This window comes from Coenobita brevimanus, chromosome 8, assembly GCF_032717465.1.
Source record: "Coenobita brevimanus isolate Jiangsu-jjx chromosome 8, ASM3271746v2, whole genome shotgun sequence".
Lineage (NCBI taxonomy): Eukaryota > Metazoa > Arthropoda > Malacostraca > Decapoda > Coenobitidae > Coenobita > Coenobita brevimanus.
In genome coordinates this window covers 32,959,900-32,986,941 of record NC_136961.1, presented here as the reverse complement: position 1 = coordinate 32,986,941, position 27,042 = coordinate 32,959,900, and the positions used below count along the sequence as shown (strand labels likewise).

The following is a 27,042-nucleotide window of genomic DNA, read 5'->3' as shown; positions in this document are numbered from 1 at the left end:
ACTTTGGGTCTGATTGTGAGTAAAGTAGAGAAACCAGACTCACACAGATAAGTTGTGGGAAACAGAATGAGAATTTTCAATGTGTTGGTGCTCATCTGTGGGTATGCTCCGCACACATGAACCCAGAAATCCTCGAGGTCTTGTGCACGAAATTCATCCTTGGCAGAAGAATCATGTGTGAGCTTCAAGAACTCATCTCATTCCCTCATGGACATCATCCACCTGGCACATGAATGGGTTCCTCACCAACCTCGTTGAAATGTGTTCAGTGTTGATACCAGGGAAATAACATTTAAAGTCAATCGCCACATTCTGAGATTTTTTTTTCTGTCGGCTAATAGCTAGTAATTTGTATTTCCCTCAATAAATTACCCCCCTGGAATCCTGAAATTTCCTCCCAGGGGGAAATTTCCCTCTGGTTGGGAAATGCTGCTCTAGACCACCAGGAGTCCCAGTGATTATGCAGTTACCATCTGTTACAGTCGATGGCTTCCTGGGATACTTGTACCTCACTAAATAGTCACCTGAATCTGGCACTACATACACTATGTGGATGTTGGATGTCCTCGCACACACACAAAAATGCAATTGTTAAAGCTGTGCAACAGAGACAAGATTCTGGGGGCTTGAATGATGAGTGAATGAGTGTCTGGCTCATTTCGCTAGACCTGGTTTTGATAGTTTTTCCTCATCATGCGCCCTCCTCCCTGGTTTTTGGACCCTGTCTCAACTAATCCACAGATGGGAGAATGAGGTAAGGATGATGATGATGAAAAGCCACGAAAGAAAGGGTAATGCAAAAATTCCCCTGGGTCATTTTATAACAATGTATGCAATAAAAAGTACTTTCACAGGCTTAGCAGTTAATGTATTCCCAGACTGAAAGACAGTGTAATATATGGGTTCTTGCACACACTTAACAGTAGAAAACCCGGATTATAGTCTCAGGAAAGCATATTTCCGATTTCAGGAAGTAGACTTGGCCCTGGGTCCATTTTCACATGACTGGACAAGATATACTTGGATGGATTTCTCACGATATGTGTCTCAAGTTACATACAAGATTTTTGCTGCCCGTGCTCGTCCTGAGGTTGACCCGTGGGGCTTTCTGCTGCCTCTGTCACCACTGGTGTGGGCTGCCTTGACGATGGCGCTTTTAGCAGTGATCACTGTCATGCTCTTCTTACCATCCTGCCTTCCCACTAACACACAACACACAGCAAGGCGGGACACGAATATTTTTAACTGTGTTCGGGTTCTGTTCCAGGAAGGTAACTATCATGAAAACTCTGAAAAGAAACATTTATGAATTAAGAGTTTGATGGGCATTAGATCCAAGTTAAATGTGCAGTCAGGGACTTCAGTATTATCCTAGTTTTGTCAGGAGATTATTTAATACTAACAAAACATAAACAAAGACTAAACTGAAGTAATACGTATACCTAACTCTTGGCCTTTTCCTTTTCTACATTAAACTGAGGAAGGTATTTCTCTCATAGTACAGATAAGAAAAATAATACTTTGGCACGTCTGGATTACTCACCTTATCGAGTGATAGTGATATTTTTAATATTTACTGTTCTAGATTATCACTGATAAGTTCAGGCGGATCTGTATAGGTATTTTGCACAGTAGTATGATATGATACACAACTGATCTAATCTCTGCATGCACATGAAAATGTTTTGTGTCCAAACAGACATCGGAACAACTACAGGCTGGTGGTGGTGGGAACGAGTGGTGCTGGGGGTGTGGATGCTGATGATATTGGTGCTGACTCAGAGCTACACTGGCAACCTTATGTCCCTCCTGGCAGTCAGACACATCATCAATCCTTATGAAGACCTCAGAGATGTACTTGACTCTGGCGTTGGAATAATTCTTATGGAGTATAACGTGAATACTCAGTATTTACGTGTAAGTGTCATTATTACAGCCTTATTCCGGGAAATATCTTTATTTCTAGGAGTTAACATTGATGTTACAAAAAATCAGCACATATACCCAGCAATAACCAAGACTGCCCACTTCATTACATGTATTTTTTCATGTTTACTCAAATTTCTTTAGTCTAGGCGAATATATAAAATTAAACAAATATCTGACTAATATTTGTAATGATTTATGTATCTTCCTTTAACTGTTTACAGCAACCTACATGACCACTTGATTACATGTATTATTTGGTTGTCACCTGGAAATTACCTGATGTTTAGTATTTATTCCCACCCACCCACGCTTCGCCAGGGACTCCAGGGCTAAATATTGTTGTGCCACCACTTTATATTAAATCGTGTGATGTGCAGTGGCCATGTAGGGTGTTATAAACAGTTTAAGGAAGATACATCAATACAAATATTAGTCAGATATTTGTTTAATTTTATATATTCGCCTAGACTAAAGAAATTTGATCAAACATGAAAAAATACCTTCTCTGGCAATCTAACTCTTTTTTTGTGCAACATTTGCAACCTTTTCTCCAAGTTCATCATTGTTGAACATCACTTCTCTTCCTTTAAACCTCACCTTCTTTTCCTTCCGGCAAAATGATCATCATAGGCTTCTGACAGCACACCAGTGAATCCTCCCTAACTTATATGCTCATTTCAAAGACAAGGTGGCTGTTGTGTGTACTTGCAACAACCTAACATGCGCTCGTGTTTCTGAACTTGAATCCTCTGAATAATCCAGAATATAGCTCTAGCCCTTGTAACTCGCTCACTAAATATATTTCTTTTGTTATCTTATGTGTGGATGTTACTAACTATACAAAAAAATTTTGACTGCTTTACGAAGTAGAACGCATTCTGTCCACATTTGTTTTTCTGAAATTAAAATTTCAGATTATCCCAATATTCACTACCATCTTTGACTCTTTTCTTCATTCGGTGGGCCACCTAATGAAGAAGCCAACATCTTTTCTTAATGACTTGCTGCAGCTTGAACAACACCCTACCTGTATCACTGACCGTCGTAGAGAGAATCTGAACATATTACTCCTTTCTCGTACAACTAGTCGTTCTGACTATAGTCAGTCTTATTCTCCTTGGGGCTCCTCCAGTCGGATTCTTATATTAATAATCTGTATTATTGCTCCAGGATGGCCTGTGAATCCTCCAAAGATGTAGCTTTTAAGTGCCGTTAATTGGATAGCCTTAAGTTCGTCTCTTCTCTTCCATGGATGGATTACTGCTTCCTCGTGTGGTCTATGTTTCTGGTCAGAACTTTTTCAGATCACTCCTACAAATCTGTGATTTAGAATCTTCCACTCCCTCTGGCATATTCCCAAGAGCCTCTAGACTAAATTTACTGCGTCGTCTTTCCCTCCTCTTTCCAGAACTGATGGATCTGTAAATATTTGTCCGACTGACAAGAATAAGTCTTTCACAGAGCATCCTTTTAGCTTTCCAAGTTGGAAGATTCAGATGTTATCCCTTCATTTCTCTCCCCCCCCCCACCTCTCCTTTTGACTTTCTCGTGCTTGCCACTTGAACAGCTTCCAAAGATGTACAGCTCCGTTCAGAAGTTCGTACTACACCCAAAGTGGAAGGCACAAGCCTCGGTCCGCTCTTTCTGGACGACATGTTTATACCCCGAACCGCTCGCCACCCCAGACAGAGCAGCAAATACCGGAACAGTATCAGTCACACGACGAATGCGAAATAGAAGATGAAACGGATATTTATACAGATATTGGCAAGTATTATTACATATTAATGAAGGAAATACGTGGACATTATGCGGTTGTGATGAAAATATGTATACAATAAGTTACAATACACAAATAGAGGGAAATGAAGAAGTCTGATATGAATCAATAAGTGATTTGTGAGCTGACTATTCTCCCAATGAAACACACACACACACACACACACACACACACGCACACACACACACGCACACACACACACACACACACACACGCACACACGCACACACACACACATGCACACACAAACACACATACACGCACAAACAAACACACACACAAAAACGCGCACACACAAACACACAGACAAACACAAACTCATAAGAACAACAACAATAACAACAACAACAATAACAACAATAGCCACCACCACCACAGTCTCCGCCACTTGCCACCCACCACAACCACCCACCACCATCAACGCCGTCGCCGCCACCGCCCACCACCACCGCCGCCACCCACCAACACCCACAATCCACCATCACCGCCGCCGCCGCAACCACCGTCCACCACCACCGACGCATTAACAAATCGCATAATTGTGCAGGAAAAGACATTGCAATAGTTTACTTCATCCGTCCTGTTTGTGTGGGAGGGCCAAGGAACACATTATATTTATTACGTGTGAGTAATCTTGCATCTAATAGGAGGAGGATAATATATAAGCATAATTATACGGAAGTTTTCAGACAAAAAATAGACAATTTTATTTTTATTTCTATTTTTTAGTCAAATATATATATATATATATTATATATATATTATCTGTATTATATCTGTCTCTATACCATATCTAATTATCTATATCATATCTATATCTTTATTATAATATCTATCTATCTATCTATAATATATCTGTCTATTGTATCTGTTATATCTATCTGTTGTATCTATTATATCTATCTATCTACAGTATCTATCTATCTATTTGTTTATCTCTGTCTCTGTCTCTCTGTCTGTCTGTTGTCTGTCTGTCTCTAATATGCATATATATCCTTAATGATAACTGTTGCCTAACTTTTCACATCAATATCGGGTCCAGCCTCCCTCTTCTCAATCACTGCTTGCAACCTATCAGGCATGGAGCTTACAAGGCCACGGATGAAGTCGTGTTTGCGCCGGCAAAGTTCCTGCTGGGCGTTTACGTGGTTGAGGAGATCATTTCTTGTCCTCTCGTCTCCTGGCTGCCAGGTATTAATCATGTCAGCCCAAACATGTCTGTTACATTTAGATTGGCCCCTTTGGCGGACCAGTCTGATAGATGAAGTATGTCTTGTCTCTGAAACCACTGCCGTACTACTCGTGCGGTGTGGATGGTGCACCGGTCATGCATGGGAATTACAGGTCCATCTTGGAACGGGAAACCCTTTGCACATAAAGATGGCAGGGAACGTTCCTCCAGGATATGGACACACTGGTCAGCAGTAAAACTCCCCTCGATGCTGAACATGTCACCCAGGCCATGTAGAGTCAGGTATCCCCAGATGTTACAGGTAACGTGACCCAATCGTGCCTCCTCACAAATGTCGACCCTCTCGCATCTACATGCGAAATATATATATATATATATACATTTTTTTTGTATTGTTGCAGCCATTAGACAGAATACTAGTTCATGACATGCCCCCCTAACCTTATATTATTTAGAACTGATCACAGTTTTTCTCGGCACTAATGTCTTTATACAAAGAAAATAGAGGCAAAGAGTAGAAGGAATCATGTCTTTTTCCAGGACAATATGAACAGAATAAGACCAAAACAAGGGATCCTGATTATTTTAGATGCCTGGTCATATTGCCTTTAAAAGACTGGAAATCAAGGACGGAGGGGTATGCAGACTGCGGAAGACAGCTTCATTATTGACCTATTCCATAGGTGAAAGTCTGAATATCGGTTAATTATTGTAACAGCGAGGTGAACAGAAAACAGATGACTGCAACGAAGACGAAGCCTTGAGGGGGGGGGGGAATAACAGTACGGAATTTTATCAGTAATAAAAATGGTAATATCATATACATGGTGTTGTTTCTTCTCCAGCAGTGAACCCTACCATGCGAGGTGGAGGAGAAACACTTCTCATCCATGAAGATGACTCGCGACCAAAAGTCTAAATTCTTCTGAAAGTAGCATTGAGCAAAGGCTAACCTCCCTTCTCTGTGTTGTTGTATCGGGCTTTCCATCATTGCTGGAGTTCTATAGTGTATACCAGCGTCATGCAGCCTTCGCCTGACAGTCAGCGCGGACACCTCTGACAAGACTGTCCCTTATGGCCACCGCGATCGTAAGAGGTGTTGCCCCTGCTGCTGCGACAATAGCAGCATCTCCAGCCTGGGTGGTTCTTCGAGGGGCTCCCGTCCTTTCTAGCATGAAAGTATTCGCTATTAGTAAATATGTCAGTAATAAAAATCAACGCCGAAAGTCTAGTTTGGGAAAACATTACGAGTATGTATACTTGTGCTGAAATATATTGTATGATATGAAAATATTGTTACAAGGGCAACAGTTGTACTAAACAAACTGCTGCCTATAAAGATAGTGGCGTAGCGAGACTAAATGCAGCTCAAGGCCGGATATCCTAGTTTCGCCGCATCACTGCACGGGACAGCCCTCCAGAGGCAATTGCTTGACGGTGGTTCAAGACTCTGCTTTGCCAGATAGACCAGGGTTACACAACAACAACAACAACAGCTACAACAAGAGATGGGAATTGAAGTCTCGTTCTTAGAATGACTAGGACTGATTTGTATGTGACCATCATAAATCAAACCTTGTCAGTTCCATCCAAAGAAACGTAAACACAAATATCCATTTCATTGAGATGCCTGGACGCACAGCGTTCGAAATAATGTGGCACTATGCACTGGAAAAAGACATCCTAAGACATTTCAACAATTAACTAGTCGTATACAAGAAAGGCAGATTACTAGTTAACAGATGCATCACAGAGCGGGTGAGAGGATGGGGCAAGGCTGGTGCCTCGTTTCAGTCGTAATGGGGGAGAGATACAAGCAGAGAATTCAGAGGAACAGTGTGTGTGTGTGTGTGTGTGTGTGTGTGTGTGTGTGTGTGTGTGTGTGTAGAGGGAGAGAGAGAGAGAGACAGGGATGGCCCGAGGAGTATGTGATTGGGGGGGAGGGTAAGGACAATGTTGACCAATTTGATCCGTTTGGCGTTACGGTTTGACCAACTAAATAGATGGAAACAAACCAAAATTATGAGAAAGTAATTTTTATTGTAACAGACTTACAGTATTTCCTGGAAAGTAATTTATTTACTGGCGACAAATTTAAACAAGCTTTCATTCTGGATTTCTGGTGCATATAGACACAACTTAATTCAAAATTGTACTACTGTTCACTGATTTTCAGTCATACAGTGAGAGATACAAGATGCTTAAACTAACTACTTAAAAAAAAAAATAACATACACATACACAAATCACACTTGGTAAGTCAAATAAGGAAAAAGGTGAAAAACGAATGTTGAGTCAACTTGAAGTGAATGTGGAGAATGGATTAATAAGGATTCAGCAGTAACAACCTGTATATACAGATTGTGTAATGATATTGGCTTTTAGAATTTTATTCATGTTTTCATGAGTTTCCACCAATTTGCAGTTTTTTTGAAGATCCAACTGATCAGTTAGGTCACTTTCACAAGCTAGAACCATCAGATAATGTAACGTTTTTTCTTTGGTTCGGTTTTGCAAATAGGCCTATGTTTTTACAAGCTTAACCCTGCTAAATGAATTCTCGATTTTTGACCAACTCAGTAATTCTTTGACCAACTCAGAACACACACTGGGGGGGGGGGGGTGACCCCCATCTCCCGGTCGGGCCATCCCTGGAGAGAGAGAGAGAGAGAGAGAGAGAGAGAGAGAGAGAGAGAGAGGCCGAAGGGAGTCAGCAGAGTTAAGGAGACGAACAAAGCCTAAAGAATAAGTACAGTATGCATCAAAATCATTATTATAGATCACTTTCATCAAGATGCAAAATTATTTCCAAAGATCATATGAATACGTGAGGCTGTTAATTGCTGTAGCTCAGTACCCATCTCACCCTTGCAATTTCATGTTGCATCACCGCCATCCAAAAATAAACAAACGAACAACTGCCCAACACTACACAGAGTATCTCGGCAACATACCCCCTTCTCCACCCAATAATACAAATCACAGATCACCCAACACTACAAATCACAGACATACAGTGCATAAACACAGCAATTAGCCACCACAGCCATCCAAACCCTTCAGTCAAACAGCATCCTTCGTGAACCACCACCAGACATACACTGCTCATCAACCCTACCCAGAAAGACACGAACACACCTATACTCATTTTTTTTTAAACTGAGGGGAAGATGCACTTGACAGGTTGGTGATGATTGGCTGAATGCAACATGTCCGAATAACATCCTCGTATTTCAAATAATTACCAGGTAATGTCACATTACTTGGTAATTATTTGAAATACACCTATGTTACTCGGACATGTCGCATTCAGCCAGTCATCATCAACCTGTCAAGTGCATCTTCGACTTAAAAAAAAAAAAAAAAAAAAAAAAAAAAACAGTATAGTCAGACTGCGATGTGGTCACCACTGTTCTCTGCTACGGTTCTGACACAAAATACAACTCACAAACAAGTTGCTTTGCCCACACTGCAAGGCAACCCCCCACACCACAACACATTCATTCACCACATGCACTTCACTATTGCAACACAGTCTTCCAATAAAACCTCAACCAAAGACTTTTGGAAACGACGGGTAGAAGCTTCTGATTTCCATTGGGATCGCAACGAGATGAACCTGGGGTTGCAACAACAACAACAACTACAACATCCAAACCTCCGCCGACTTTCAAACTCGACTTTACTTTTTCACCACCTTATCAAGATCCATTCTCTCTTCATGACCACACCAACTGTATATCATTATATGTTATCAATAAGCCTCCTCACACCAACAATTTTTCAGTTCCTATTATTCTCCATTCTCTCTTCATGACCACACCAACTGTTTATGTTATCAATAAGGCTCCTCACACCATCAATTTCTCAGTTCCTATTATTCATTATTTAACCCACTTTACACACGCCACTAGAGATGGGCGATACCACTGAGTTTCTTTTCGATACGATACCAAGTATTTTCCACTCTAGTATCGAAGTATCGAGTACCGATACCGAGTACTTCATCGTCCAGTATCGGTTATTTCGAGTACTTTACAGGAAAATAATTTCCTATATACAGTATACAGTCAGCAATCATATACATAGGCCAGAGTGACGCGACAGGTTTATTGGAGATATAATAGCCTACAGTAGCTCTCTCTCTCTCTCTCTCTCCCCTGGCCCCGCGGCTGTGCTGGTGTCTGACAATAAGATGGTCCCAGGTTCAATACCTGGGCGGAGCAGACATCTTCTGGACACAAGTGTTGCATCACAAGTTCGTCCCTGTTCACCTTGCAGTAATATACAGTAGGTACCTTGTTGTCAGTCAACTTTGTGAATCACTTACAAGGAGAGACTGAGTAAAAGAGAGACTTAAATGAATACTCAGAATTACGAGAGAAGGCCTCTACGACTTAATCCTCCATCCTCAGGGTTCCTGCAGGGATAATTTCCCCCACTCAGGGTGAAAACCAGTCAGCAGATCATCAACATATATTCTCTTAGATTCCCTTCATCCCTTGTTTCATCTCCCCCCCTCCCGATTCATTTTGTTACTTCTGAAATCAATGTGGCATTTATATTAAGAAATGAAATTAATAAGTAAATACTTTCTTGAAAATTATATATAGTATATTTCCTTGCAGTATAACAGCACAAATCAAATTTAAGTATTTTCATTTGACACAGGCTTAATGCAGCAAATATTTTCTAGAAAAAAAAAAAAGTAGTGCATTTCTTTGCATTATAACTACAAACCAAATTAAAATATCTCAATTAAACACAGGTTCTCTCATCTAAAGTATTTTGCATTTCTTACTTTGACCAATATAGCAAACATTAGTACAACACTACTCATTTTCAGTAAAAGACATTTATAATAATCGCTCTCACTCCCAATGACGAACATGTTAAAATTTTAATTACCGTATTAGATACACTCAGTGGACTGGACATGATAAAAAACAAATGGGAATTCGAGTGTGCTAGTAATTAATTTTGCTTGCCAAAGTAAATTACCGGTAGACTTTATTGTATACTTAATAATGGGACATAATGGACCTCTTAAAATAACTGACATTACTCTCAATAGGAAAAAGGTAAATTTCTGCTACGAACTCTTCTCTCCTCCTCCGATCCACCCAACTACCCGAGACGCCGCAATAATGTGATGCCAGACGTATGGCCACCACAATACCAGGAGAAAGTGGAAGTAAAATAATTAGTCATATTTAATAATTTGTTTATAAAGTACTCATAGTACTTGATACTTCACGATTTGTATCGATATTTTCAATATAAAGGTAATATCGAAAGTATCGATACTTTGGTATCGATACGCCCACCACTACACGCCACACACATTCCAAAACTGTCCCATTTCCAGTGCCATTACTCCATAATTTTCGTCCTTATGCCATACATAGAGTTTCAAGTGATTACACACCCACACCCACAACCAAACACACCCACACCCAAACACACCCATAGCCAGACACACTCACACCCAGACACACTCACACCCAGACACAAACACATACATACACATACACACCCATACCCACACCCACAAACCCACACCCATACCCACACCCACACACCCACACCCATACTCACACCCCCACACCTCACCCATACCCTCACACCCACAGGCCTACATCCCCACACCACTATACTCCCACACTCCCCCCCATTCCCACATCCCCCCCCCCACACACACACTGTGTGGACAATGCATCACTGAACCGAAATCTGATATTTTGTGAAAGATCAAGACAAGGTTCAGCAAAAATTGGCTGGGAAAGTATCACGGAACATTATATATTGCATTTAAATCACGACTTTACTAGGCATAATGAATATTCGGATGTGAGGTGTGTGAACTTGAGACAAGGAACAGAAGAGGCGAAGTGAACATCGGCCACCGTGCGTGGCCACGCCCGCTGGCTCTGGCAGCCACTAATAATTGTGGATGTAGTGTAGGGGATATTTGGCCATGAAAATAATGCATAATAATTACTATTTTTACACCTGTTGCATATGCTTTACATTAGTCACCCACACTACGTCAAAAAGTAAAATGGGAACGTTGACTATATAATCAGGATGTAATTTGCCACTCTCCCAAAAACTGATGCTCGAGAAGGTTGCAACCCCGCTCCCACCCCTTTACTACGCCAGTCCACTGTATAAAGCTGTTTTCACTGACATCTTCCACAGGGGCCGAAAACTAGTTTTAGTTTCTATTAGCAATGGAATATAACGGGGAGCTATTGTTCACAATTATTCATTATTAGCATAACATTACAGTAATACAAAAGACATGACTTACGTTGGTCCTGAAGGTTGGCACTCTCCTCCCATCTCTTTATCCACTTCATCACAGTTTTTGTAGTGAGGTCAAGTTGATGCGCTGTTGCCCTGATGGAAAAGCCATCATCACGTAGCGCGAAAAATTTGACCTCTGAGCATTAATTTCTCGTCTCGCCGATTTATGTCAACTTGGTGGGGCACGTGATGGTGCTGATTTCACCTTTGAGCAGAGGATAGCCAAAACACCTCGGTGGAACACCCCCTCCCACACCCCACAGAGAGAGAGAGAGAGAGAGAGAGAGAGAGAGAGAGAGAGAGAGAGAGACAGACAGACAGACAGACAGACGGACAGAGATAAAGAGAGAGAGAGAGGGAGGGAGGGAGGGAGGGAGACCGACGGTTGCGTAGAGGAAACATCATGTTAGCTACTTCATCTTAAAACATATGATTTCCATTATTCCTTAGACTCCACCAATCGTCTTCATCTACTTTTGAGTATGAACATGAATTTTAGCTGTTCAGATACTTCGTAAATGTTTGAATATCTTGGCTGCATACACATTATTTTTGGCTGCTTAGATTTTCCTTGAAACGGTAGAACTGTTCATAAATACTGAGCTAAGATGGTTAGCTGAAAAACTGCCCGTGTGTAGGGATTAAGACATGCGATAACTCACTAAATCGCATAATCATATTGATTCATAGCCGAGCTTCTAATATTCTGTTATGTGCTTTTCTGCTGTTATTTTATTATTTTTTTAAGGCGGGCGAATATAAACATACTTTCATGATTTAATCAGCAGTAAGATTGACTGATATCTTTGAGTATGAAAATAAAATTCTCACTTCATTTAACAGTCGGTGAGCGAATGACACTGCTTTGATACCAACCAAAGTCTGGTTGCTCGTGGGAGGTCCGAAGCTATAACCTGTCGTCCGGGAAGGAGGGGGAGAGACTAGCGCCTTTCACGCTGGGTGTAGTACGAACTTCTGAACGGGGCTGTACATTCTGTTTTCAGTGTATGGTCCTGCTGAAACCCTCGTTTTGTTCTCAAGAACTGTTCTGTGCTGAAACCATGCCTTGAAAAACTCTTTGCCTCTATCTGTCAAGTTGTTCCGTGTTCCTTCTTGTTGGAGATAATTCAGCGTTAGCCAAGAAAGGGTTACCACTCCCGTCTCTCTGACTATCCCCATTTTCTCCAACCCGTTCACTGTTGCGTATTTGAGAGATCACATAACTTCTCTTGCCTCTCCGAAGAGACATAGAGTTGTCAGTCTTTATATTTTTTGCATGGACTTGTGAGATGGAGTCAGATGCATCCAAAACGCACAAGAGATAACCTACTATCCGAATACGTTTGTTATTAGAGTTTTCCTTGTCGTTTCGTGGCAGACATATGGGGTAGACTTGTGTATTCGGAAAATATGTTTTCAGCTGCATATATCTGTTTAAACATGCTGAAAAGTATGTAGGCTAGATGAGCAATGTAGGAAAAAGGCTGATGGTATTTCGATGGAAGTTTTCTTCACAACATACATTTCTCCCTTATATCTGAATTTTACCGTGATATGGAAATATTCAGCCTTAATGATGTCAGAGTTGTTCCTTTTAGTACCAGTTGTTTGAAAATTAATGTTGAAGAAAATTCCGAAGAGGAAAAGTTGAGATAGTATCAACAGAAAGATGGATATATTTGAATAGATATATATCAGTGCATAATAGATATATATCATGCAATTGTTCCATGTCATGTAATGGGATGGTAAGAGTCTAGGTGTAAATTAAGGGACCCATTTGAGATACCAAACTAGAAAAAATTTCTCTAGGATTCATCATGCATTTTCTGGTGCTGCGAATTCGATTAGTGTCAGTAGTAATTTAAACCCTGTGAAGAGAATGGCATCGGCTGACACCTCCAGCAGTGAAAGCTTTACTGTGCTGTCTTGCTTCAGTCTTTGAATGTATCCTCAACAGGAATAATTTGAAACGCATATTTACGTCTCAAGATCTTATTTTTGACAGCCAGTTTGAGTTCTACCAGGGACACTTCATTTGGCGAGCCTCTCACCTTCAATTTTTTTTTTTTCTTACTCTTTATCATTGGTCACTTGGGACTTTGATTAAAACTTTGCCATTGCGGTTGGCATCTCAAAGGTTTTCGGCATAGTTTGAAACAAATCTTTAATTTCCAAAGTGCCCTATTTCGGTTTTTATCATTCTGTCTATATCTTCATCTCAAGTTTTTTGTTGTTGTTGTTGATCTGTAATTGCTGTTGTAGACTTTATATTTAAGGCTATCTGTTGTGGCGTTCCTAAAGGTTCTGTCCTGTCACCAAACCTCATGTTTATGCCTCCGCCCATCTATGTTGGAGAGGGCATTAACTGTATGTTCGTGCTTGCGTGGATGAGTGCGTCTGTGCATCTGTAACACTTTTCTGGCCGCGATATCCCTAGAACCCATTGACAGATTTTCATCAAACTTTGTTCAGTGGTGCAGAATGAGGTGATGATGGTTTGGCCCACCTATGGTGGAGAAGGCATTAAGTGATTGTTCTGTACGTTCATGAGTCCGTGCGTCCATAACACTCTCGTGGGCGTGATGTCTCCAGAACTGATTGACGGGTTTCCACCAAACTTCTGTCAATGATGCAGTATGAGATGGTGAACTGATTAGGTCAGCTAGATCATAGGGTCAAAGGCGAAGGTCATATGAGGCTGTCTTTGTTTATCCATGTGGGCATGATATCTCCTGAGCCCCTCAACGGATTTCAAAAAAAACTTTTGTCATGATACAGTATGAATGGACGGTGAACTATCTATCTATCTATATACCTAGACTGCTTCCCCCAAGGAAAGGGAGGTAGCCGAGACAGGACGACACACTCTCCATTTACTCATCCATTCAAACACATTCATTCGCATCTTAGCCCCAAAGAGGAGAACGGACAGATCCTCACCGCACCACACCTCACAAGGGTCAACTGCGCAATGCAATCAGTGACATCCGCAGCAGGGCCCGACAGCAGAACTGGTTTACCCCTGCCACATCATAACAGACCCATCCCCTTACCCACACCTGACCTGACTAGCTGATCAGACCAAATGTGGGAGAATACCCCCTCAGGGCTGCGTCATCACTTATTCACAATTTCTCTCCATTTATTTCTGTCACACACAGCCACTCTTCCTTGCTCAACAGACATCCCTTTCGCATCCAACGCTCTCTTCACACTGTCCATCCATCCTATTCGTGGTCTTCCTCTCAGCCTTACACCTCTCACATCAGATCTAGTTATCTTTTTCACCAATCGCTCATTATCCATTCTCTCCATATGCCCAAACCATTGCAACACCCTCTGCTCAACTCTACGAGCCATCTCCCAAACAACTCCAGTTCTCCTTCGCACTTCATCATTTCGCACCCGATCCATATGCGTCCCTCCACACATACTCCTCAGACACCTCATCTCCATTACATTCAAACTTTTCCTCTCTGCTACACCCATATTCCATGTTTCAGCCCCATATAATGCAGTCGGTACCACAACACCCTCATACAGCCTTCTCTTTACATCCATTCTAAGCGAACGACATTTAAACACTTTTTTCATTCCTCCCAGCACCTTTCCTACTTCATTTATTCTAAACTTCACTTCTGCATCTATTCTTCCATCCACAGCAACATGTGACCCTAGATATTTAAAACAATCTACCTCCTCAAGCAACTCACCATTCAAAATTATATTCATTCCCCTACCATCTATCAACCTCGTACACTTCATCACTTTACTCTTATTCTCATTTACTTTCAATTTCCTCCTGTCACACACCCTTCCAAACTCCTCTACCAACTGTCTCAATCTCTCCTCTGAATCAGTCACCAGTGCAGTATCATCTGCAAAACCGCAGCTGCTTCAGATTCCACTCTCCACCATCAACATTTACCAGACTCAGACCACCTAAAACTCTTGCATTCACCTCCCTTACAACACCATCCATGTAAATATTAAACAACCAAGGCGACATCACACATCCCTGTCGCAGCCCCACTCTCACGGGAAACCAATCACTCACAGCATTTCCCACTCTTACACACGCTCTACTATTTACATAAAAACTTTTCACCCCTTTTAATAACCTACCATCAAGTCCATACAATCTTAAAACAGTCCACAAAGCCTCCCTATCAATTCTATCATACGCTTTCTCTAAATCCATAAATACTCAAAACACATCCTTGCCTTTTGCTAAATACTTTTCACACACTTGTCTCACAGCAAACACCTGATCAATGCATCCCCTCCCTCTCCTAAAGCCACACTGCTCATCAGCAATCACTCCCTCTGTACCCTCTCTAACTCTCATAATTAACACTCTACCATACACCTTCCCTACAACACTCAACAGACTTATACCCCTAAAGCTAGTCCATTCATACTTATCACCCTTGCCTTTATACAACGGGACCACACAAGCACTTGCCCAGTCAATTGGCACCATACCTTTCTCAAAGCACACATTCAACAATCTTACTAACCAGTCAACAATAGTCACTCCACCACCCTTCAGGCATTCCACAGCACACCCATCCATACCTGCAGCTTTCCCTGTTTTCATCTCCTTTACTGCCTTCTCCACTTCCTCCTTCGTGATCAAAGAATCATTCAACTCTCCCAACACATTTATTCCTTGCACCCTTCCATCCGCCACAATCTCAGCCACCCTTTCCTCCTCTATATTTAACAGTCTTTCAAAATACTCTGCCCATCTCTTCCTTACTGCATCCATCTCAGTTAACATCCTTCCATCATCTGCTTTTACTCGTTCTTCCTTCCCAGACTCTCCCTTTCGCACCCTTTTCACCTCCTTCCAAAACATTTTCTTATTCTGTTGAAAATTCTCTGTCAGCCGCCTACCCCACCTCTCATCTGCTGCCACTTTAGCATCACGCACAGCCCTTCTCGCTCTATTCCTCTTTTCCTTATACCTTTCATATGACGTCTAATCCTTCCTCTGCAGCCACACATCATATGCACGTCTCTTCTCAGCCACAGCCATACTTACTTCCTCGCACCACCATTCACTTCCTTTTCTTACACCACCACCCACACGTCTCACACCACACACCTCTTCTGCATGCCCCACCACAGCACTCTTAAACAACTGCCATTCCTCATCCACGCTGCCATTTTCCCGATCTTTCACTGCGTTCCACTCATCTTTCAATTTCTCCTGATACTCTATCTTTTTCTCTTTTATCCAACTCACTCACTTTCAAAACCTCCCTGCCACACCTAACCCTCCCAGCTCTCACCCATCTCTTACCTACTCTTAACTTTCCCTCCACCAGGTAGTGGTCAGACATACTTCCACCCTCCCCTCTCAGAACTCTCACATCCAACAATCTTCCTATTAAATTCCTAGACACAACCACATAGTCCATCAAAGCTCTATCAACAACCCTTCCACCCTCCTGTCTCACCCATGTATACTTATAAATATCTTTCTTCTCAAACAGCGTATTCCCAATCACCATCTCTTGCTCAACACACATCGCTATCATTCGTTCCCCATTTTCATTTCTTCCAGGCACACCATGCATACCAACTACACCTTCAACTGCTACATTTCCCACTCTAGCATTCAGATCTCCCATCATTACCACATTCACATTCGCTCCAAAACTCTGCAGACACTCAACAACATCATTCCAGAAAGACTCCCTCTCTTGTTCATCCCTTTCACTACCAGGCCCATATGCACTCACAAACACCCACAACTCACGTTCAAATTTCGCTTTCACCCACATCAGTCTCGATGACACCTCCTTCCATTCAATCACACATTGCTGTACTTCCGGACTCACTAACAAGGCCACACCTTCTCTTGCCCTTCCTCTATCAACACCTGACAATCTTCCATTCACACTTCCAAACATAGATTCCCCCTTCCCTTTCATCTTCGTTTCACTCAAAGCTAACACATCCAACTTCCTTCTCACAAACATTCTCCCAATCTCCTTCCTTTTAGCCTCAATCGTACTACATCCACGCACATTCTTAGACCCAATCTTCAGGGTACGGGGATAACTCCATCCCCCATCCCTTTCTCTGGCCTGTCTCTTTTTAGGAACTAAAAAAACAGAGGAGGGGGTCCCTAGTCCCCTCACCCCGTCCCTTTTAGTCGCCTTTTACGACATGCAGGGAATACGGTGGCAGTATTCTTCCTAACACAACCTGGCTGCAGAGTAGTAGTACCACCCCATAGTGCGGCCAGGTTGTGTCCCCCCCGCCACAGGGGGGGACACAATGGGTCGGTGAACAAGGTCAGATGGGGTCGACATAGTTTATCCTTATGGGAGCAATTTATCCTGAAACCCTTGTCGGATTTAGACCAAACTTTTGTCAGTGATGCAGCATGAGTGGAGAGAGAACTGATTATGTCAGCCAGGTCATGGAAGCTGTATGACAAGCCTGTGTGTAAGGCTTGGCAGAGGCACACTGAGCGACGTTTTTTGTTGACAGCTCGGGGCCTGAGTTCTCTGCAATTCGTTCTATTGATCAGTGATGTGTGATGCACTGTTAACAATATCCATTCATATGGTTATGACTCCACCTTTCACATCTCCACCTGCTTCTCACAGCTTCCAACACAGAAGGTACTAACTATTCCTAGGATGAGCCTATGTACAGCACACCTGGAATATTATTATTTTGGATGTATTTTTGATTGCTATAAAAGAAACTTTGTAATGCATCAAAAACTCAGTTTTCAAATTCCTAATTCACTTTGCCTGCCAAATTTCCTACAGAAAGATCCCTAAATATTCAACACTACAGCACACAGTACCTTGTTATTTTTCAGTTTCCTTGGGGTTTCATTTTCTCGGGTCCTATTATGGCAAGATCCCATCCCCTACTACAGTCGTTCTATTTTATGAAGGCAGTTTGGGTGGGGCGCTGTGGGACCTCACTCTGTTAGCTCTGTTGCTAAATCGTCGCCACACACGTGCTCTCTCTCTCTCTCTCTCTCTCTCTCTCTCATATTTATTTTAACTACTACTAATTGTATTTTCTCTATTTTTTCTCTTGTTTTCGACTTTTTTAACACACCACCCCTGAGGTAAAAGTCTATAGATGCGTTTTTTTTTTTTTTTTATAGCTTCCATGGCTGGAGACTGACCGAGTATGACCCGCTCACTCAGGGCTATCCCTTGTGTCACCACCTGACAACGTCGCAAAAGCAACTCTGACAAGTCTTATGAGATTTATACTATACTATAGCTTTTTTACTGAATTACATCTATACAGAGTGTTTAAAATTCATTTATAAGTAGTTACTAGCTTAAAATAGGAGAGTGAGAGAGATAGAGAGAGGTGAGCACAAATAATTACACGTGTGTCGGCGGCGATGTGGCAGAAGAGCTAACAGTGAGAGGTCCCAGATCACCCCACCCAAACTGCCTTCATAAAATAGAACGACTGTAGCAGAATCCACTTATCTCTTCTTTCTTTACCCTTGTGCACTTGTTAAATTTTTCTCCCTTGTTAAGTATAAATCTTATGGATGAGAGGACTCCCTTTACATCTCTTCTAAATAAGATGGAGGCAAAAGCTTTTGCTCATAATGGTTTAAATCATGACAGTCTATGAAGTATATTGTTCATTCATGATTTGGTGATGGGCTATTCTTGCCTTATACGATTTGACTGAGATGCTATTTTGCCCAAACTGGTATCAGATTTGGACATCGACTAATGAGAGATGTAAGGTATGATGCCTAATAACTGAAACATCTTTCACTGAAGGGCAGTCTTGACTTAAGCTTTATCTTAAGGCAACCGGAAATAGTAAAACCTTCTGTGTGAGTAATAGTATTTGAAATGCGTATCATGGCAACCACTTCAATATGTGTGTACATATGAGGCTCCATTCTGTGCTTAAACTTCACAGAGCCTAGATGGCATGAGAGACATGTTACGTTTCTCCCATTTTCTCTCCCTTGCTGCTAGTAATAAACTCAAGCCCTGCCAACAGATATGGTAATAGCAAACCTCAGATAACCATCAGTCGTATATACAATAGGGGGTAGGGGATACGTAGTGATTATATAAGCAAAAATTACGTCAATAGATAAGAAAAAGATTACATGGCGGGGTCTGAGTATAACTGCTGTCATTATCCAATGGTCAAGGCAGAGAGCTCCCACCATGCAGAAAACCTACTTTGACATTGTCTCAGATAGTAGAGAGAGAGAGAGAGAGAGAGAGAGAGAGAGAGAGTACATAGGAGCACATATACCAGGGGGCCTTTTAGCCAATGACGAATTTATCTGTTAGGAAAAAATGCTAATTTTAAGATCTAACCAACGGGTAAAAAAAAAAGAGTGAAAAGAGGAAGGCTCATCCCCACCCACCATACCAACTGGTTAAACCGGCAGGAAAAAGGAACAAAAAAAAACATTCTTGTTAGGTAGAACAAGCATGGAAATTTTTACGCAAGTGGCGGGAGAGGAACAACTGTGCAGTATATTATCTCTGTTTCACAGATCTGTAAAAGAAAAGAAACACAATCGCCGAATGAGCTCATTCTTAAGCAAATGTCTCTCAGTCATGAACATGCACTTCAAAATGGAAATACACAACACTACGTTGGCTATAGCTCATTGTCTCAAAATATTTGTCTAGCTGAATTTTAAACATACAAATAGTTTTTGTATAACTACTGTTGCTGGTAGCCTAGTCATTTGTTTCACAATGCAAATATTAAAATAAATGTCCCCATGCTGGTGCTGCATCTCTTACTCATGAGTTTCGTTCCTTTATTTCTAGTTACAGTATCATTCAGAATTATGAACCAATTTTCATATTTAACATAATCAAACTTGTTAAGAAATTTAAAATCTTGTATTAGATCTCCCCAGAATCTTCGCTCTTATAGAGGAAATATGTTTAGTTTCTTTAGTAGGTCTTTGTAGTGTAAATTTTGCAGTGATGGGGTCATTTTTGTGACTATGCGCTGCACTCTGTTGAGCCTTTCTTCGTATGAAATAAGATTCGGGCACCATTGCTGCACACGGTGTTTTAGGTGTGGTCTAACTAATGACATATAAAGCATAGAGAATACATCAGGCGTTTTATGATGAAATTTACTTGCAATGAAGCAAAACATTTTATTTGCATAGTTACTTGTGCTATACACTGTTTTGAGTTATTGAAATCGTTACTACTAATAAAATATATTTGTAGTTACTTCCTGTGCATTAACCCCTTAACCGCGGGGCTTCACTTTCGTGATGCTTGGGAGCAAGGGATCATACCGTGGGGCGTCACTTTTGTGATTCTGTGTTATTTTGAATTTGCCCAGGCTTTCAAGTGGTGGCTTGTATCATCTATCAGTGCTGCCAATGTCCAACACTAGTCACCACTCCTAATCTCATCTGAACTCCCATCCATTGTTGACAATTTAGCCATTTCTCCCCATTCTTGACTGCCCTCACTACCTCCCCTCCATTACCCTCTCCTCTCGCCTGCCTGGCCACGCTGCGCTAAGTAAATCTTCCCCGGAATTTTCCACTGATTTCACCCGTTGAAATAAGCCCTATGCCCTATTCTTATACCAAATAATATATACAAAAAAGTAATAAGGTAAGTCATAGTGCCATACACCTGGAACTGGCTAATTATCACCTGACAACACCTCACGTGCACTTATTCGCTAATTTTCCCTGTTTATTTCCCCTTGAAATATGCCATATAATCTATTCTCATAATAAAAATATACAGTAATCACTCCAATATCTGGAGTAATAGAGCCATTGGTAGGTTCGGGTATTGGTTTCGTCCGGATATTGGGCCCCAGCTTATGGACTTGTACTTATGGACCCTAACTCAGAGAAACACCTATACAACTCCCTCTGGACATGAATAGCACTTATTTAACACCCAAATCACATCAATAAGGCACATCAATGACTGAAATAAATGCAAAAGAAACATAAAATGAGGGTTTAGAAGTATGTTCATACATTAATAAACATTCTGGTACTTGTGGACCCTAACCTAGCCTAACTCTGAAAAACACATTCCTACTGCACATGCATGAGGTAAGTATAGTATGGAAAAAAGTACAGTATGAAACATTCTGGTAAGTATAGTATGGAAAAAAGTACAGTATGAAACATTCTGGCTACTTACAGCAAGTCCCTGGCCACCTCGATGAATAACCGCCTCCTCTCAGACTCTGACAGTAAGAACGATTTCCTGAAGCACTTGCAGTACACTCTTCCTGAAGTCTTGCACTGAACTTAGTCAATAACACACAGAAGTCCATTCTCTTCGCAGTGTTCACTTTAGTCCAAATAATGTTCCAGTATAATTTAGTGTTGCACATTAACTTTTCCCAAGTTATTTTTTATTTTCCAAAGCCAAAACAAAGAAGGTTAGTTACGTTAAATTTTGTTTCCACTGAATCTTTTCTCTCATTTCGAAAACCTTAACACAACACACCATTTTTTTCACTGCACAACACTCAAAATTCCCGTGTGGTCTAGTGGAGAAGTTCTTGCTGTTTATTCACTGTCAGAGTCCGAGAGTATCACTGGCAGGCGACCAAGGGGTGCATCGCTGGGTCGTGGTGATGGCATACCGACTGCAGAAGACTCTGAGGAAAGCCACAAACTCACGTCGAGCGGTGACTCCACTGTAGCTGATGTGCTGGGCTGTGGCTCGGAGCATGAGGGCCTGTCTTGGGGAGGCAACGGAGTGGAGCCAGGGCTTGGCACAGCGGGGGTCACAGGCCTGAAAAAACTGTCAATCGTTGACTGACGCAAGGACCGACGATTCTGGCGATTGATGATGCGCTGCCTGAAAGCACTCACCTCCTCCACGAGTCCCAAGGGCCCCATCTCCCTGTCGCAGTCCGGGTGTTCCAGGTAGTCTAGGACGAACTCTAGATGTTCCCGAAGTGTGCTCAGCTTGGGGATGGCTGGAGTAGTGTCCTGCTGAGAGGAGTTCGCATCATCGTCGCCTTCGTCGTCGAAATCTTCAAGTTCGGGACTGACACCAGCAACTGAAGATGCGATCTCTATATCAGACAACGTCTGATACCCAGGATCGCCCTCGTCGTCGTCCAACCACTCACGTACATCGTCCACATCAACAACGTCGCCGTGCATACGTAGCCATGCATGGAAGTCATCCATGTCAAAGCCCAGAAAATCGTACTCCACATCTGCTCCGAGAAGCATACGAGACCAACCATTTTCAAGAGTTTTCACAGGGACTTCCTTCCATGCACTAGCCCAGTTGTACAGCGCAGACTTGATGTTGTAGCGGCGAAGGTTTTCCAAAGTCCGCTTGCCTCGAGCGTCACGTCCTTCCCTGCGCTCGTCCTCGTCCTTGAGAACAACCATCACCTCGTCCAGGAACTTCCGACGGTACAGGCGCTTTGTTGCCATGCTCACTCCTTGGTCCATGGGTTGAATGAGAGCAGTCGTATTAGGTGGCAGAAACACGCACCTAATACGGCCATTCTCAGCAACCAAGTCCTTGTCGCACGGGTGGGCAGGTGCATTGTCGAGCAGAAGGAGAGCCTTTACCTGGTCGTGAGGGATTCCCAGTGTCTTCGTCTGGTACTGGATGACCTCCTTGATGAAGTGACGGTGAAACCAGTCTTTGAAAATCACAGCTGTGGACCATGCTTTCAAAGAATGGTACCATACGACAGGAAGGACATCCATCACCCCATGAAGGCACCGAGGCTGCTTTGCACGGCCAACAACAACGGGCTTAAGCCGGTGCATGCCGTTAGCACTGGCACAACACAAAGCAGATATCCGTTACTTAGAAAGCTTGCGGCCAGGTACACGCTTCTCCGTCTCCTCGGCTAGAGTGTTCATTGGCAGTGAGCGATAGAATAGGCCAGTTTCGTCTGCGTTATAGACTTGACCGAGAGTGGGGCCCTCCCTGTCGATCAAGCCTTTCACCTTGTGCCGAAACTCGTCAACTCCATCCTCGTTAGCGTCCAATGCTTCGCCATGTGCTTTATGGTTAGTAAGGCCATGTCGCAACTTGAACGCAAAGAGCCAACCCTCGGATGCCTTGAAGTCTAGGGCATCGTGAAGCCTTGCAAACTTCTCAACAGCCTTCAGCTCCATTCCACGTACCATCACACCAGCTGCATGTTGCTGTCGGTACCAAATCAATGTGGATCGGTCGATTTCTGCAAACTTGGGGGTAAACCTAACCTTCCTTTCCACGTTACGTTTGCTTCTCGACGAGAAGTCAGCTGTGTACTGCATGAGTTTGTCTCGGGAACGTTTGATATCGAACAAAGTCGACCGGGCCAGGTTATACTCGCGGAGAATGCGGGAAGAAGACCAACCCGCATCAACTTTCTCCAATATCTCCCACTTCTTTTCCAGAGTCAACACCACTCTCTTCCTTTCCTCAGGTGGCGGGGCCATCATCACACACACTAAGAGGAGGGCTGAGAGCAGCAGGAGGCCTTGCAGCAAGTACGGCACCACCACAAAAGCGAGCACGTGGGCAGCCATTGCAAAGAGCATAGGTCCAGTCGCGGTGAGAGACAGGCGGGAAGTGGGGAGGATGCACCGTCGCTCTATCGGACGTTGGAGGAATGACAAACCAAAACAATGCTCTCCCGCGGTGCGCGCGGCAAGTTCAAATTACGGACGGCAAAAAATCGATTTTTAAATTTTTTTTTTGGGGGGGTTCGGACCATTTTCGGAATGTTGGATCCCAGGATGATAAGGTCCAGGTAGTGGGGATGTTCGGTTATTGGGCGTCCGGATATTAGAGTGATTACTGTATATAAGAAAGGAAGGGAGAAGCCTAAGTGATATTTACATTCACCTGGAACTACCTAATTAATTATGTATTTTCTAGATTTCCTGCCAATCATTTCATAGCGTATTTATTAGCAGCTGTCACAACGCTGACATTGGCAGCGTTGCACTCCCCCTAGGCCACCACATCATTCAGTTCACTGTCGTCTTTCAAGGTAAAACCAAGTCGGATTTGCGCCTGTCCAATTTCGCCACATTTTAGCCCCATGCAAAGGGCCCTGTGACCTCTACCCCTACTAAACCTTGTGTGGAAAGGGGTAAAGGGCTAAGTGACTGCTGTAGAATGTGAACTAGCTAATTTATCAATGAAAATGATGGACAGTGACTAAGATCTTTCTGGTAAGTAAAACAGTGCAGGTGGAAATGTAAATAATGTGTAAATAATGTGTTAACAGCAAGTGAAAGCAATGAATGTAAACATAAGTGAACAGTGGTAAATAGTTTTATAAGTTACTGCAAGTGACAGTGCATAACAGTGTAAATAAAATAGAAATGAAAATAATGTAAATAAAATAGAGAATGTAAATAGAAATGTAAATGAGTAGTAATATAAGATTACGAGCATATATACTAGGAGTAATGAAAGTGAAAGTTTCACTCTAGCATGTATGAATACTATGAGTTATGAAAGTGGAAGTGAAAGTGACAGATTCGCTCTCAACGCTAGTATACAGGACGAGAAAGTGAATGCTACGTATTTTACTGAAAGAGAAATTGAATGCCTACAGTAACAATGAACTACTATTACTGAAGGAAACTTATGGATAAAGACTACAGATTTATATAAGTGTTATATAGTAATAGAAATATAAAGTATGAGTGTTTTTATGAAAAATAAATGACAGAATACCAGCGGCGAACGAGCGCAAGTGGGAAGGTCATACGCGCTCGTAATTTTCATTGCTTTCACAGTTTTTTTTTTTTTTTTTGGAGTATGGATTCCAAACTATTTGAAAATCATAGAATAGTGTGTCTAGTGATAATACCAGGCTGTGGTAATCATATTACGGGGTGTCAGGAAGTGTAAAGTGGAGACTTCATTACCCAACTTCAGAAGTCTCCACAAGTCCTACGGTACTCGACGAAGGCTCAACAAACATCCCAGGAGAAAGCTAAAGGTATGTGCCATGTGCATATTTAATTATAATATTGTAGGACTAATAACTGATTTTTGGGAAATATTTTTACAAAGTCTGTCGGAGTGCGAATATCCTAGCGGGGCATGCAAGTCGAGCCAAAAGAACATTAAGAGAAAATATGGACACTGCATACCAATCTTCCGATCTCGATGCTGATTTCGTTGAAATCTATCAGCACATTTTCCCCTATTTCGGATTTTTTTTTGGGAGGGGAGGGTCTAGCTCATTCCAGAATCACAGGGAAGGTAGGGGGAGTGTTACGAATCCTGAATATTGAATAACGTTTGTTAATCCATTGTATGGCATGTACAAAGATATCAAAGACAAATATGCCAATTTATATATTTTTTTTTTGGTTAAAGAGGACTGACCTCGCTAGAAATCATGGCTGGGGAACCATATGTAGTAGACGACCTTCCCTGTAACCAAACGAACTTACCTGGGAAATGTTATTCAAACCTTTCCCTTACTTGCTTATATTTATTTATTTATTTATTTTTTGTATGAGGCTGACCATCCCATGAATCATGGAGGAGGAAGTCACGCTCCCCAAATATCGATGTACAGTTTCCTCCTAGTCTGAATGAATTTCACAGAACCTCGTTCCGAGACATATACAAAGTTTTATTGAATTTTTTAATACACTGGACCCTACTAAAGAAAATGAAACAGTGGACCCAGTTGGCACGCTTGAACATTTTGTTATATGGGCCAAAATCCAAAATGGCCGCCTGAAAAAAATGAAAAAAATTCAATACTTGATTACTATTGTCACTAGTTTTACTAATATTACAATATTTAATTGTAGAATTATTTCAAGAAATTCTTGGCATAACAAAGTATATTATATATGTGTAAACTGTGAAAAGAAACATTACTTAATTATAATTGCTTAAAAAACGTACCAAATGTGATTACCGTACCCTGTTAGACTATTACCAGGTGTTACCACAATAATTCATTTTCTTAACAACAGGGAAAGGATGGGGAATTAGTTCTTTCTGTCAGTAAACATTTTAAAATATTTACCATGTCTCTTCCAACAAACATATTTAAACCCCAATCTTTTTCACAAGTAAAATGTTCATATCCCTTATATCAGAATGTCAGACCAATTATGCCCTTCAAAATTTATCAAAATGCTTTGCATAAAAAATATATGTTGCTTATAAATATAAAAACACTGATAAACTAAACACATTTACAATTAATATAATAAGTGTCTGGCATTTCCATGTCCATACATTCTTCCATACTTTCCTCTTCTTCAACTGACACTCTTGCTTTACTTTGAGGATTGTGGCAGTCACTTCCATGGCAAGCACAAAACAGTGAGAAAGAAAGTTGTGCAGCAGCACAACTGCAACTGACAGTTGAACATGAGGTCCGGGATCGGCACCCACACTTGATTCATTTTAGGATACCAAGTGGTGCAGGAGAAACATCAGGTGGCAAGCCAGTTGGAACCAACATGTTTGAGTCAGGATTCTCGGTCCACCCATAATGAAGAGGGTTCATTTTTGGTGGCTCTGGATCATGAGAGCTTTTCCAAATTGCTGCCTGTATATGGGCTCTGCAAACATGTTCTTCAATTGCTTCTGTTGTTGGTGCCAAAGCTTTTAGTTCTGATGCTGTGGTGAGCCGAAGATTGCCCACCTTTGATTGCCACACAGTATATCTTAAAGATGTCGTGTTGTTTTCGTTTGGAAAGCCATAACATGCTGCAAGGAATTTTGTGGTTTCAGCAGTAACATCAGTCAACTCTTCTTGTTGCCACCCTAATCTAGTAAGTGTCTTCCCACTCTTTGTTGCTTTTAACATTGCTCCTTTACCTATACCC

At 41.8% G+C, this 27,042-nt stretch overlaps 1 protein-coding gene across 1 annotated transcript in view; it reads left to right on the top strand.

Annotated features, from left to right (window-relative positions):
* The window catches only part of LOC145407395 (uncharacterized), a 110,326-nt gene that overhangs the window by 45,070 nt on the left and 38,214 nt on the right, over positions 1 to 27,042 (top strand). Inside the window, exons 8-9 of the mRNA XM_080278332.1 lie at positions 971 to 1,271; positions 1,700 to 1,917. Of these exons, the coding sequence (XP_080134458.1) occupies positions 971 to 1,271; positions 1,700 to 1,917 (519 nt within the window). The remainder of the gene's footprint in view (positions 1 to 970; positions 1,272 to 1,699; positions 1,918 to 27,042) is intronic.